General features: G+C 52.2%; 2 protein-coding genes across 2 annotated transcripts in view; one reads left to right on the top strand and one right to left on the bottom strand.

Moving 5' to 3' along the window:
• SLCO2A1 (solute carrier organic anion transporter family member 2A1) overlaps positions 1 to 1245 on the top strand; it is a 30686-nt gene extending 29441 nt beyond the window's left edge. Inside the window, exons 12-14 of the mRNA XM_074591705.1 lie at positions 118 to 182; positions 339 to 459; positions 574 to 1245. Coding sequence (XP_074447806.1) covers positions 118 to 182; positions 339 to 459; positions 574 to 694 — 307 coding nt within the window. The 3' untranslated portion in view covers positions 695 to 1245. The remainder of the gene's footprint in view (positions 1 to 117; positions 183 to 338; positions 460 to 573) is intronic.
• Positions 1246 to 5445: 4200 nt separating this feature from the next.
• Positions 5446 to 14104, bottom strand: SRPRB (SRP receptor subunit beta). The gene is made up of 7 exons (XM_074591715.1): positions 13940 to 14104; positions 13729 to 13823; positions 13565 to 13642; positions 11737 to 11819; positions 11160 to 11296; positions 10180 to 10234; positions 5446 to 7813 (listed from the first exon to the last, which is right to left on the bottom strand). The coding sequence occupies exons 1-7, from the start codon at positions 14049 to 14051 to the stop codon at positions 7597 to 7599; spliced, it is 777 nt and encodes a 258-aa protein (XP_074447816.1). The 5' UTR covers positions 14052 to 14104; the 3' UTR covers positions 5446 to 7596.
• Positions 14105 to 14440: the final 336 nt, after the last annotated feature.

A 14440-nucleotide genomic window follows, 5' to 3' on the forward strand; every position in this document is an offset into this window, starting at 1 on the left:
GATGGTTCCCCATGCTTGGATCAGTGGGGCCTCTTAAACGTGCAACGAGGCCAAGATGCTTGGCCAAATACAGAGCTGCCGGGGCAGCTCTGACCTCCCCTGGCTTCTCCCCTGCAGGGTGGTGAACCAGGATGAGAAGTCGTTTGCCATCGGAGTCCAGTTCTTACTAATGAGGCTGCTGGGTGAGTGTCCACCTCCTGTCGAGGCTGGGGGAAGGCAGCAGGGTGCTCAGAGGCTTGCTTGAACCCCAAGAGGTGCGGAACCTCCTTGGGGACGGCAGGCAAAGCCTGAAGGCAGGGCAGGGCGGGCAGCCTGACTCCATCCTCTCTTCTCCAAAGCCTGGCTGCCAGCCCCGGCCATGTTCGGTGCCCTCATCGACTCCTCCTGCATCTACTGGCAGAAGCAGTGCACCCAGCGACGGTTCTGCGCCTACTACAACAACGACTTCCTCCGCAACAGGTACCCCCTGTCCCCCACAGTGGGGATGACCACGGGGATTGTCCCCAGCTCAGCCTGGTGCCAGCTGGAGGTGGCACCTCCAGCCACGGCATCTCCCTGCTCTTCTCCCAACAGATACCTGGGGCTGCAGGTGGGCTACAAGGTGGTGGGCACCATCCTCCTCGCCCTCATCAGCTGGAAGGTGAAGAGGAGCAAGGAGTACAACGTGCAGGAGAAGGCGGCAGGGCTGGTGTAGCCCACCCGAGGACTGACTCCACACCCCCCTGTTACCCACTGCCAGTACTTTGTCTTTTTTGGGTTTGTTTTTCCTTCTAAGGGAGCGACTTTCACCTTAGCAGCTCTGAGCTCCTCTCCTGCAGGCCATGGCACCGCTGTGCTCCCGGCGAGGGATGCTCCATGCCAGCTCCTCCCAGGTTCTCCAGCCACACCTTGCCCACCACTTTGGGGAGGGGGCAACCCCCCCCCCACCACCTGGACCAGGAGGCAGATGGGGGCTGGAATGCAGCCCCATCCCATGTACCCAGAGAAGTGCCTGCTGTGGGCGATGGTTCCCCTCTCCGGTGTGACATTTCCAGCCGGGTAATGCCCTCCCGGTTGGGACAGGAGCAGGGGAGACGGCTCCCAACCCTGTGGGGCTGCCTCATGTCCCACCCCCGCTCGCACCCCTCGCAGAGGTCAGCATGGACACCGCACACGTGTTGTGAGAAGTTATCACTAGGGGTTTACTGCAGAACATTTGGGGGTTTGTTGCTCTTTTTATTTTTTAAATAAAGGTCACTTTTCCAACTGTGGTGCTTTGCTCCGCACCTGACACCCCACACCCCCCGCCGCACCCCCGAGAGCTGCCCCATCGGCAAGGTAGTGGGGATGCTGCAGGTCGCATCCTGGCAGATGCTGAGATCATCCCTCGCTGGCGAAGGAGAAGAAATGGTGCCTGACAGGGCATGTCCCCCTACCTCTGCGGCTCCACCAGCCATGCGGGGGTGCGCAGAGTGGGCAGGCAGCTCATGTCATCCTGTCAAAAAAAGGTGCCCGGGCAGTCCAGCAGGCAGGGTGCAGGGCTTGGCGGGCAGCGCACGGGAAGCTCCAGGCATGGAGTTGCAGGCACAGGGATGCGGGCAGGGGGCTGCAGGCATGTGTCTGTGGACACAGGAGTTGAGAATGGGGCTCTAGGCAGGGTGAAGGGAGCTTCGGGGACGGGCATGCAGGCAGAGGGCTGCCAGTTACAGGGCTGTGAGCCCAGATCTGTAGGCAGGATGCAGGCAGCTGAGGGCAGGAGGCTGCAGGCAAGGTTAGGGGGCTGCAGGCAGGATGGAAGGAGTGGAGGCAAGAGTCTGTGTGAAGGGGGCTGCAAGCAGGGGTGTGGGCAGGAGGTTGCAGTGCTCTGCAGGCAGCACACTGGAAGCTCCAGGCATGGAGTTGCAGGCACAGGGCAGGGTCCACGGGGCAGCGGGAAGGGTCTGTGGGCAGGAGCCTGTGGGGAGTGTTCATGGGTGAGGGCAGGGGGCTGCAGGGAGGGGAGAGTGGGCTTTGGGCAAGGGGCTGTGGACAGAGGTCTGCAGGCAGAGTGCAGGGAGCTGCAGGCATGGAGCAGGCAGCAGCGCAGGGGTTGGTAGGCAGGGTCTGTGGGCTGCAGGCAAGGGGCTGTTGGCAATGTGTTGCAGGCAGGGTGCAGGAGGATGCAGGTAGGCAGCCGTGGGCTTTGGGCTGCAGGCAAGGTACAGGCAGCCATAGGCACCGGGCAGGGGATAGATGGGGTTGGAGACAGGCTGCATGGAAAGGGCTGCAGGCAGGGTGGAGTGGGCTGTGGGCAGGAGGTTGCAGGCAGGGCAGAGGGCTCTGCAAGCTTCAGGCATGGAGTTGCACACACAGGGCAGGGTTCACAGGGCAGCAGGAAGGGTCTTTGGGAAAGACCCTGCAGGAGGGGTTTGTGGGGCTGCAGTCATGGTTCTGCAAGCAGGGGGACTGCACGCAGGGTGCTACAGGTGCATGGGGCTGCAGGCAGAGGACTGCAGGTAGAGGCAGGGTTGTGCAGGATATACCCCTGCCTGCGGCATCTCTTGAAGAGAGAGAAGCAGTTCCAGGGCCTCCCTGACCCGCTCTGGCAGTGCTCCTCCTGCCCTGCCCTCCTCCTGCCCTCTCTGTTCCTGGCAGGGTGAAGGCAGCCCACTAGAACGGGAAGAGAAACGTCAGCTGGTGGGATATGGGGATGCAGCCACTGATGATGACAGCCTGCTGTCACCTGTAGAGGGGGACACAGGAGCACCACTTGACCTGTATGACAGGAATTGCTTCGTGAGTTTATCAAGAGCTTGGCATCACGCAAAGGACACCGTTTATCTGACAGAGCTGCTAAAAGATGAAGCCAAAAGCAAAGGGCTTGACCCGAATGCACTAGATCTGAGATCACATCTCTTCCATGGCTCCTCTAGGACGGGTGGCTGCTGAAGCACATTTGCCACCCGTAGAGGACCATGGCAGATGCTGCTGGTCAGGATCCACAATACCATTCCCAGGACTGAGATAGCAAAGGGCTGGACATCAGCCAGACATCCAGCTGAGATAGCTGGACAGTCAGTTGGTGCGTTAGGATCAGCTGGAGATGATCCTGGAGCTGGAGATGATCCTGGAGCTGGAGATGATCCTGGAGCTGGAGATGATCCTGGAGCTGGAGATGGCTACAGCATAGCTCAGGAAGGGACCGGAGGGACAGGGCTGAGCTTAGATGGGGCTCCTGGGCTCTTGGGCAAGGAGCCTGGGCCAGTCAGGGCCACCCCACCTTCCTCCTCCTTTACACTGTGGCTGTATCCCTTCCTGGGCAGCGTCACAGACTGACAGATGGATGGGATGGGGGTGGAGGGGGACAGCAGGGGAGCGGAAGAGTTTTCTTGGGTAACTGTATTTACCCCATCACTGTGCAGGACAAGGCATGACTTCTCACTGTGCTCTTCACAAACAGCCCCGCTGCATCCATGCTCACAGAGGGAATAAAGGAAAAGGGAAAGGAGAGGATGCCTTGGATTTGCTCTGGACAGCAAGTCTTTACATTAATGAGGTCTGTCCTTGGTATTCCTATTCCTGTTCCCCCTCCACCTGGCAGGGGTTCCCTTAACTCACCCCCCATGACCTTCCCTAACTCTGCGTTCTCCACGTCCAGTAGATCAGAGGTAACATCAAGCTGGACAAGCCCCAGGAGGTGCCAGCCATATGAGGTGGCCCAAACAGGGCCACGTGGAAGCTCCTGGCCCCAAAGGTGTCAAGGTGGCTGGGGCTGGCCAATGGCTCTAGGCACTGGAAAGGTTGCAGTTGCGACATCTGGTTTGGGGAGCCTTGGAAACCACCACCACTGGGATGCAACTGTTCAGGCATCATGCTATTTTTGCTTTTCTTTGCTTTTCAGCAATCTGTCCTCTACTTTCACATGGTTTCTGCTATCCTGGATCTGACTGTGCTTGTCCATCTCCTCCAGAAACACCCTTCCTTTCCAGGGGAACAATCTGTAGGCAAAGCAGAGTCAAAAACAAAGCACAGAGCAGACTGGGGAAAAAAGAAAGAAAGGAAGAAAGAAAGGAAGAAAGAAAGGAAGAAAGAAAGGAAGAAAGAAAGGAAGAAAGAAAGGAAGAAAGAAAGGAAGAAAGAAAGGAAGAAAGAAAGGAAGAAAGAAAGGAAGAAAGAAAGGAAGAAAGAAAGGAAGAAAGAAAGGAAGAAAGAAAGGAAGAAAGAAAGGAAGAAAGAAAGGAAGAAAGAAAGGAAGAAAGAAAGGAAGAAAGAAAGGAAGAAAGAAAGGAAGAAAGAAAGGAAGAAAGAAAGGAAGAAAGAAAGGAAGAAAGAAAGGAAGAAAGAAAGGAAGAAAGAAAGGAAGAAAGAAAGGAAGAAAGAAAGGAAGAAAGAAAGGAAGAAAGAAAGGAAGAAAGAAAGGAAGAAAGAAAGGAAGAAAGAAAGGAAGAAAGAAAGGAAGAAAGAAAGGAAGAAAGAAAGGAAGAAAGAAAGGAAGAAAGAAAGGAAGAAAGAAAGGAAGAAAGAAAGGAAGAAAGAAAGGAAGAAAGAAAGGAAGAAAGAAAGGAAGAAAGGAAGGAAGAAAGGAAGGAAGAAAGGAAGGAAGAAAGGAAGGAAGAAAGGAAGGAAGAAAGGAAGGAAGAAAGGAAGGAAGAAAGGAAGGAAGAAAGGAAGGAAGAAAGGAAGGAAGAAAGGAAGGAAGAAAGGAAGGAAGAAAGGAAGGAAGAAAGAAAGGAAGAAAGAAAGGAAGAAAGGAAGAAAGGAAGGAAGAAAGGAAGAAAGGAAGAAAGGAAGGAAGAAAGGAAGAAAGGAAGAAAACAAGAAAGGAAGGAAGGAAGGAAGAAAGGAAGAAAGGAAGAAAACAACATTCAGTTTCCAGTTCTGCCCTTTTCCTTCAGCCACTGGGGAAAAACAGCCCCAAATATTTAACAGGCAAGTCATGGAGCGCAGCCCAAAAAACACAAGCAGCTCTGCAACAGCCCAACGCACAGCTCTGTCCTGCGGCACGAGTGGCACAGGGAGCAGCCCCAGCTCAGCCCCGAGCCCCACGGCCCCGCTCCGGCAGGGAAAGCTGAGGCATCTCCATCTGTGAAGCTGCAGGCTGCCACAGCCACCTCCACCACCAAGCAGGGCAAGTGCTCTGGGACGTAAACCACGACAGCCATGCACAGCGCACTGCAGCCAGCTTGACTTTTCCTCTGCATTCGAGCAAAGTACCTTTTTAAAAGTTTTTTGATGGGTGTTTTCTGCTACGTTGAGTATCAAGTCCCTAACATTCCGACTAAGGAGTAAAGACACACCCCAAAAAACTCCCCAAAGCCCTGCGCGTGGAGGAGGCATTGTTTTTTGACAGACCTGGCCACTAAGGAGGAGGGTTGATCTCCAGCATTGTGCCGAGCAGACGCAAAGCCCCAGTCCGTGCGCATTTGACACCGCTGAGAAGAGTCAAGGCAAATACAGACAGACTAAAGCAAGACGTGAGAACAAAGATTTAAGCAAAACAAATTTTATGTAAGGAATACTTTTAACAAGAATAACTTAAAACTAACCATGGCCTCATGCTACCTTCCCCACTTGCCCCAGGAGGGGCTGGTGCTTGGCCTCTGCTTTCCGAGGAGACAGGTCTTTGCAAGCAGAATAACCACCCAAAGAAACTGCAATATTCTCACTTCAGCATTACGGATTCAAAGCAGGTGGCCTAGGAAGGAGCTCCAGCTAAAGGAGTTCAAAGCATGACGAACATGTTCCAACAATACTCTGGCTGCAGGAAATATAAGAATATAACATACTTGGTAAATATAACCTTGCCCACCTCCTGCACGGATAGCAGAACAGCCATCGGGTTCACAAGACTAGAAACGCAAGGCCCTGCTGCATTCATAGGAGCACAGTCTTTGCTAAAGACTGTCCTTGCTCTTCCCAACACTACTAACACTTAGCAGTGCTACAGGGAGGCAGAGGATGACCCAGACAGAAAGGAAAAGAACACAACAGATCAGGTGAGCGATGAAGGAAGCATCAAACCAGAGACGAGACGAGCCTGCAAAGGACGGAAAAGGTCTACCAGGAGCCAGCCGCTCCCTCCTCCCTCAAAATATAAGGGGAAACAACAAAAACAAAGGAAAAATTTCACTGTCGTAGGACCTCACACTTTGCAGCGTGGCATCCTGGAGCACAATCATCCTCACATAGGTACTGCACAGAAATGGCACCCCACCAGAGCACAAAGCTACACGAAGCCGCTGGGCAGGGCAGCTGTGTTTTAAGGCTGTTCAGGAAGGGGAAGCTGAACGCACAGCACAGCACCGGGGTCCTGTCTCCCGACACCAATGCTGCTGGAAGATCTCCCTTTGGATAATCAACGCTCCTGGCCAGAGCATGGGAAGGAGGAGGGCAAACGTCTCTTGGAGAGTTCAGAACCGTGCTGAAACAGAGCACTCCGACACCCCAAGCCTCCCAGCAGCCTGCTGAGCCGCTGCGATACCTACAGCAACAGGCATTCCCAGAATCCTCCCTGCAAGAGTAACAATTTGAGATCACACAGCCAGCGGCAACCTTGGTTTTAAACACGACAGACAAATGATAACGAACTGGGAAAATCTCACATTTCTTTCCCCACTTCACTGAACATCTTCCCCAGGATGAGGAATACACTCATGTGCTAGCAGCTCCTTGACTTTCCTTCTCACTTTGCTACCACTGCTGGCTAATTACACACAAAAAAAAGATCTGACTGCAGTCACTGGAGCAGGGGACGGGGGGGGACTGCACAGCAAATGCCTGTCACACCAGATCTCACACATAACGTAGGTATGCATCGAAAAACGCACCTGCCTCAGGGTTTCAAGATAGGACCCTACTATACCTCTGCTACTCGGAGAGTGTGGATAGGTGTCTGTGGGAGAAGAGCCTGAAGTATGGGAAGGAGAAGCAAGCTTTCACGACACAGCCCTCAGTTAAAGAAAAACTCCCAAGAACTGAAATCGCCCAAAGACACAGCAAAGGACACAGGTAGTGTTACACAGAAATGGGACTGCACTGCTTTGGAAGAACGGGAAGGGAGAAGACGCAGAAGTAAACATCTTTTTATACTCTCCTCAATGACTGCCAAATGGGGAGAGTCTTGTGCACTTTGCCGGGGCAGCACAGACGACGTGCACAGCACTCCCAAGCAGCGAGAGGCTGGGGAAAGAGGTCTGAATCAGGAGGTGATCAGTAGCTCCAAGAGGTAACAGGGCTGCAATGCTAAACCAAGGCAGAAGACAACACACAGACTCCCATCGCTAAAACTCACCTGGCAGTGCACTCCTTCCTGATTTGCCTGGCAGCTACCAATCGAAAAGCCTAAAGATTAAGGAAACACAGAAGCCCAGAGGGTGACAAAAAAGGAGGGGAGAGGAAAAAGATGTTTCAGTGTGACAGGGACAATCAGAGGAAATCACACCAGCAATTGGTATCATGTTGCTCCCAAGCCCATGAGCAGCAGAGGAATACATCACAATGCTGGTTTCCAGCTTAAGTTTCTTCTTTCCACAGCAAAATGAGATTTGAGTGCTTCAGACTGTCTTTTTCCTTTCAGTTCCCAAGCATCCTGCCCCCCAGCCTCCCCAAGTCTCTCCCTCCAGCCCTGCCCTTCTCCGTTCAGGCGATCTTGGCCAGCCATTTCTCAAGGCCCTCGAAGTCAGCATCTCCTTCCTCTCCCTTGCTGCCCCGAGCACTGCACTCCACGAATTCCACCTTCATGGGCAGCTGGGAGAAGTCAAAGTCCTTGCCCTTCTTCCCCAGCTGGGCAGGGCCCCCAGTGGCTGAGCCATCCAGACTGGTGGGGGCTGCAGATCGGGTCACTCGTAAGGTATTGCTGTGGACAGAGAAGGGAAAGGGTCAAGACCTGTGAACCAGGGGAATGTTACCTACGCCATGGCTGCTGAGATGTTTTAGACCCAGTTCTGTCAGCGGGATGCCCGTCATACCAAATACAGAAGGTCCCAGGGCTCTGCAGAGGCAGACACTTTGCCCACTTCTCCTACATTCCTGCTGGAAGGACAACTCCAGAGAGGCTCAAGGAGAGCAAGACAGACAGAAGGCCACTCAAGGAGAGTGTGCTTAAACAGGTTTTCTTTTGTAATATTTTGCTTTTGTAATATTGCTTTTGTAATAAGCAACAACAAGAGTCAGGCGATGATGTCCTCTTCTGAATTTCCCCAATATCCCCATGGCAGTCACCAGGAATTACACACGATATAGCCCACAGTGCTCAGGATCTGCACCAGTTTAACAGGGTAACTGGGAAGAGAGAGGCACCTGTGATATCGAGGATCACGCAGGGGCGCAACCCGCTGCCACTTGAGTGTGCCAAATACCTGTGGGAATGAGAGGGGGATTGAGTCTTCCCCACCGCTCCCAGGCTGCAATGTCACTACCGCTCCTGCCCTTCAGCTTGCTGCAGCATCTCAACTCCCTGCCACGTGTGGAGAGGAAGGATGGATCTCCTCATCCCACATTCATCGGGCATCCAAGGCAGAAGCAGCACAGGGAGACAGAACAGCCCAACGGACACAGAGGCACTGCGATCTGACTGCCTCCAAGGTCCCAAAAAGCAAGGCTAGGGAAGTCAAGAGGCTGCATCAGGCACAGATGCAAACGGCAATCTCTCTCCAGGTCTTCGACTGCCTAGTAGAGCCTCATGGATGATGCTGCACCTCTTTCAGAGACAGAGCAGCCTGGCGGTGCCTGCTCTCAGTCACCCCCAGCTATTCCTTATTCACAGAATGGAGCTAAATTAACGGGGCACAGGGAAAATACAACGCTGCCCAGAGGTGCATGTTCAGGAATAAGAGAGGAGACGCTTCCTTGGGTTCTCCACATAAGGACAGCCAAGTGCGGTGACGCAGGGAGGAGGACGGCAGCAATCTGCCAGCCTGCAGGAATAACACTGCCTAACAGGGCACATATAACCTACCTAGAAATCCAACTTCTACACACAGATAACTGGCAAATGCTCTGCATCCGAACCAAGGAATGCTTATCTTCCTGGAAGGCTTGAATTATTTGCAACAAATAATTCCTCCCTTAAAAACAGGAAGGTCAGGTATTCGGCTTGGAAGAGACACCAGCACAAATAACCCCGCTGCCATCTACTGGCCAAAGAGATTATAGAACCATAGAAGCGTTCAGGTTGGAAAAGACCCTTAAGATCATCAAGCCCAACAGTAAACCTAACACTGTCGAGTCCACCACTTGGCAACAATATGGCTATACCCCAACTATATGCACTTGTTTAGAGACCAAAGAGCTACAATCCTGCTCCTACCCCCAAGACCAAAACACACACAGGCAACAGGAATGCAAAATACCCAGTTCTGAGTGTGTGTGGAAGTAAAATCTCTACTAGATGCTGGTGGTGAAGTCCACCACGGCACAAGAGCTGCATGGGTCTCTCCCAGAGCAGAGTTGACCCAACTACAATTATGGGACTCACAGGCAGCATCTTCATGCACAGATTAAATATAACTTTAAAAAAGTCATCTTCTCCTTGCCCTCTCCCCAGATGGACTTGCCAGCTGTTGATGCTGAAGCTCATTCAGCTGGCAGCTTACAACGCAGCACAGTCTACAAGCCACTTTCTCCTCCTTCCGCTTCCTCTTACAACTTAAAATTAGCAACAGATCATACATCATTTGTCTTCCCAGGTTACTGTCCTTCCTAGGGGGGATACAGAGCCAACATGTGATCCGAAACAGGCTCCTGCAATGCCTGTTAGCAGGCCGGGAACACTAGATGCTCCCTCCCCAGCTCTCAAGCTTTGTACGCCAAGCCCTTTTGCATCAGAGCCACCCTGCAAAAAATACCCATGCCAGTAAACCTGAGCAGATCTACTAAGATCTTCACACCACCTACACCCTGCCTGTACCTAAGAAGGGACTGCACCATGGGAGGTATCATTTAGCCTAGGGATGGCAGCTTTTAGGAAAGGATTGGGATGCTGTTTCTTCAAGCCACAGCTTCTAGGAGGCAATACACTGCCTGTACCTACTGCTTTTTTGCGTGCTTTAGCAAGGAGCAATCTTCTCTCATCCTAGTTACACCAACACAGACAAAACAGACTGCTCTTTTTTTATGATGAACTTAAGATGTGGCTCAAGAGAGCTCACTGAGCACTGAGGTAAGAATCAGAAAGGAAAACAAGAGAAGCTCAGAGGGTTTAAGATCCAATTTCATACTTACAGCTCTTTCTCCAGCTGTTGTTGAATAAGTTTTGCTGATTTTGCCATTGTGACATCTAGGGAGAGAAAAGAAAATTAAGTCAGCTCTTTGGTTTTACGTCATAATTCAGAACCTCGTTCCTCCTCCTAACGGCCTGCTCATACTGTGCAGTAATAAGAGTTACTGGGACAAAGACAGCTGTGCCTGCACTAGGATAACTGATGCTGCAGCTTTGGGTTTGCAGACGTGAATGGGAGCAACCCGGAAGTCTGATATCATGTAGGGAATTTATTTCTTATTGCTGGGCAGTAAGTTGCTTCAAACAGAGGACAGGGTTTGATGGCCCACCTACAAGGCCCCACACTCTCACCTGTCCTGGAATTATAGAGCTCAACACAGTGCTTTTTTTTGTTTTTTTTTCTACTTGGAGCCATGAAGGCTTCAGGTAGCTCCTGAATAACTAAGAAAACCAAACCTGATACACCCAAAAGCTTCAGATTGTTATACAGGGATCCACACCTTCACTGTAACAGTTGTAGGGATCTGAAAATCTAGTCCTTTCCAATAACAGGATGTTCCTACTTGTCCAATTAAGACAAAACATAATCTTGGTAGCTAAGCAGCTGTCTGATTTTAAGACTGAAGCTCTCAAGTGTGCACAGATGGTTCATTACACTCAAGGTGATCCTATTTTCTGATGCCTGCGCATGCAGGAAGCCAGCTGTGCACAAGCAGGAAGCCACCTGCCTTACTTAAGCCCATCTAAAAAGCTGTAGCTCTCCTAAGTGGTGCTTCTCTGCAAAGCTATTAGACATACCTGACCTAAGAATTCCCCCAATGGCTGCTAGAAATGTTCCTGCTGAGTAGTCCAAGTTTAAAACTAAGTTCCAGCCTTCATTTTCCTGAAATCCCAACTCCTAAGAAAGTCAGCATCCATGGCATGAACCCCCATCTCCCAAGGGCTGAATCCAATGTCCAGCCCACAAGGCAGCACACGATACCTTGCTTATTGCAAGCGATCAGCAGCGTGGGTGCATTTTTGAGCACAGTGCTATCGACCAGGACCTGGTATAGGAACTCCGCCACATCCTTCACCTCCCGCTGGAAGGCCACGCTGTCCACCACAAACACAATGGCTCTGGAGGAAAGAGGGAAGAACATGTGCTGGTCGAAGCTCTGCAACCATCTTCCCCTGCAAGTACTCCAGCCTGGGCTAACACATTTGTTTCCACAACTGATCTCATCCAACCCAAGAGCAGGTTAGCATGCGCCAGCTGAAATATACGCCACGTTCAACCCCAGCAGGAAATCTTTCCCTCTCTGCCCCACGGATATACCACATCCCCTGACCCTCCCCGCTGCAGTCGCTTTGCCTCCAGATGCACTATAAACACAGGTAGAGCAGAAAAGCAGAACAATAACTAACGCCCGCTACCCCACAGCAGAGCTCTGACTCTCAGGGTACCACCAGACAGTGAATCCAGCCCAGCTCACAGCACCTTCAGCACCATCATTTGGTTCATCCCTGTCCAAAACATCACCTGCCCCCTCCTCCCCTGACAATCTCCCCCAAATTACCTGGCTGCGGCCTTGAACCTCTCCAAGAACTGAAGCCGCAAACTCTCATGGCCTGGAAGGTCGATTAAGGTGACGTTAGCACCCTGGGAACAGAAGCAAGAAAGTATCAGCAACACCTAACCTAGGGGTACCTGTGATCACAGACTGGGAAAAACCAGTCTGACAGCGGATTCCAGTTAGCCTGGTGCTGGGGCAGCAGTGAGTGAGTGAATCCCCATATCGGGCAGAAGCACGTAATTCTCCCTAAGGTGCAGTCTCTCCACCAGCTGAAACAATTCCAACAGGCAAAAGAAACGCTGAGGAACATCATCCATGGCCAGGACTCAGTAAGGAGGCTGCCAACACCAGGAAACCGCTCACCAGAGCTGAGAGGACAGAGTATGACCACAGAGAAAAAGAAAATGTTCGACCCATTTCTCATCCACAGTATACCCCCTCTACAACTACCCCACACGCAGTGCAAGTAACAAAGCTTCATCAGATTTACACCGTCCTTGACCGCAAGTAGATCTCTGCACAGCAAACCCACGAACTCCTGTCCTGCAGGTCCCTGACACAGAATATTAGTCCCACAGTCTCTGCATCAAGATATCTATTCATGTACAGAATCTACCCAACTCCAAGCCTACCTAAATACACATAACTTTGCTGGAAATAACACAAAAATGCCCTTACAAGAGACTTTTTTAATTAAAAGCTACAAATGTTTCCCTTTCCACAGGCTGACGGCCAGAGAAAGCAGCGACATTAAAAAGAACGAATGTCTCTCACACGCTCCTGATCGAGATGTGGCCAAGTAGGGTCACGTCACTGCTCTCAAGATAACACTCGTTCTCAAGAGGGGAGCGAACACTACACAAGCATCTATCTACTCACTGCTCTTGGACTTTAATAGAAATTTCATCTACAATTTAAAAAAGAAAAGTTAACAGTCTGCATTGTAGCATTCTAGCTCCTCTCCCCTCTCAAATACCTCCTGTCTGCTCAATCTGAGACAGAAATATTAAAAAAGGCCCTGCACTCCCCTTTACTGTGTTTTTAACCTCTTATTATCACCACTGTTACTGAAGATCACCACAGAGAAGCCACAAAAACATTCTTTACTTTTACAATTCACCAGCACATAATGTGCTGCCAGCTCAGTGCTTTCACTGCCACGTGTGCACCCAGCAAGAGAAAGAAACTATTCTGAAACTGAGATCACCATAAACTGAAAATAACTAGATCTGTGGCAGCCCAGGACCTGAAATTAACCAAAATCCTTTTTGAGACCATATGAAGTTCAGCTGGAGACTCTTTTTAAGCCTGCTAAAGGGTCTTCTTTTCAGGTTTTCTTGGGAGACACAGAAATTACTGCCAAGCAAATAAACCAAACTCAACAGAACAATGTTCCCTCACAAATCTCCCTCCTGCACTGAACCACACCACTGCCCCCACAGTGCTGTCTGTTTTACTCCACTTATAAAAGCAGCTCCCTTTCCTTGTCTGTAGAAAAAGAAAGATATCACACACTGCCTGCCTTTCAGAACACGATATGCAGTTATGGTTTTCAGCCAAAAAGGTTTCACAGTTTGACAAGCAAAGAAAAAAGAACCTGCAGAGACAAGGAGTCCCTAATACAACCCACTATTTTCCTGCTTCCTCTGCATGCCTTGCCCAGAAGAATCCTATCCTACACTCGGATCAAGCTGGGGACTGATTTCAAGCTGAGAAGCCTAAGCAGCGCAAAAAGCATCACGTCAGGTTTAGCCCAGGGAGCAGAAAATCAAAGGCACCAGCTGGCGGTGGCAACCATGCACGAGTTCCAGCCGAAACCATGCCCGCTCACCTTGTCATTCCTGGCTCTGTAAACTGCGGAGCTGTCGGTTATCGAAGTTTGGGTATCGCGGTATCTGCCTGTCAACAGCTGTAGGAAAAAAAGTCATTTTCAGGAAACAGGTGAACACCGGCACGGCGCTTCACCCCCTCAGGAGCCCCCGGCTCCCCGCTCACCCGCGCAAACAGCAGCGTCTTCCCCGCGTCGCAGAGGCCCAGCAGCAGCACCGCCTTCCGGCTGCTCCTCCTGCCCTGCACGAACCTCCAGATCACTGCGGGAGAGAGGGGGGAGCGCCTCAGCCCGCCGCCGCCACCGGAGGCCGCTGCTCCCCGCCAGGCCCCCGGGGCGCGACCGGGGCGAGGGGGTTCCCCGCGGGCCGCAACTCACGGAACGTGATGACGACGACGAGCAGCGCCAGCAGGACGGAGAACACGGCGGGACCGGGCGCCGCCATCTCCCGCCGCAGCGCCTCCAGGTGCGGCTCCAGCCCGCCCGCCATGCTGCCCGCCCGCACACGTCGCCGTACTCCCCCGACTTCCACTTCCGGCCCCGCGGCATGCCGGGATTGGTGGGCGGGGCGCGCAAGGGCTGCTGGGAGGCGGGGCGCGGGTGGTGATGGGAGTTGTAGTTCCTGGGGGGGGAAAGGAGGCGCAGCGGCCGCTGAAGGGGCGGCAAGGGGCAGGCGGGCGGGCCCGGGCCCTGCAGCGCTCCGCGGCTCCGACTGGCTCCTGGAGGAGCAGGAGCAGGGCTGCCTCCACCACATGAGGGGGAATAATGCACGGCAAGGCGGTGGGCGGCTGAGCCGTGGAGGTCCCGGGGGTGATCGTGGAATCATAGAACCGTAGGGGTTGGAAGGGACCTTTCAGATCATGGAGTGCAACCATCAAC

This window comes from Larus michahellis, chromosome 6 (assembly GCF_964199755.1).
Source record: "Larus michahellis chromosome 6, bLarMic1.1, whole genome shotgun sequence".
Taxonomy (NCBI): domain Eukaryota; kingdom Metazoa; phylum Chordata; class Aves; order Charadriiformes; family Laridae; genus Larus; species Larus michahellis.

Bases quoted from the DNA above. Each gene is read 5' to 3' on its own strand.
- SRPRB (XM_074591715.1), bottom strand. From the start codon at position 14,051: ATGGCGGGCGGGCTGGAGCCGCACCTGGAGGCGCTGCGGCGGGAGATG. The intron at 13,824-13,939 runs GTGAGTTGCGGC...TCTCTCCCGCAG, and splicing joins CGTCGTCGTCATCACGTTCC to TGATCTGGAGGTTCGTGCAG. The intron at 13,643-13,728 runs GTGAGCGGGGAG...TTTTTCCTACAG, and splicing joins AGACGCTGCTGTTTGCGCGG to CTGTTGACAGGCAGATACCG.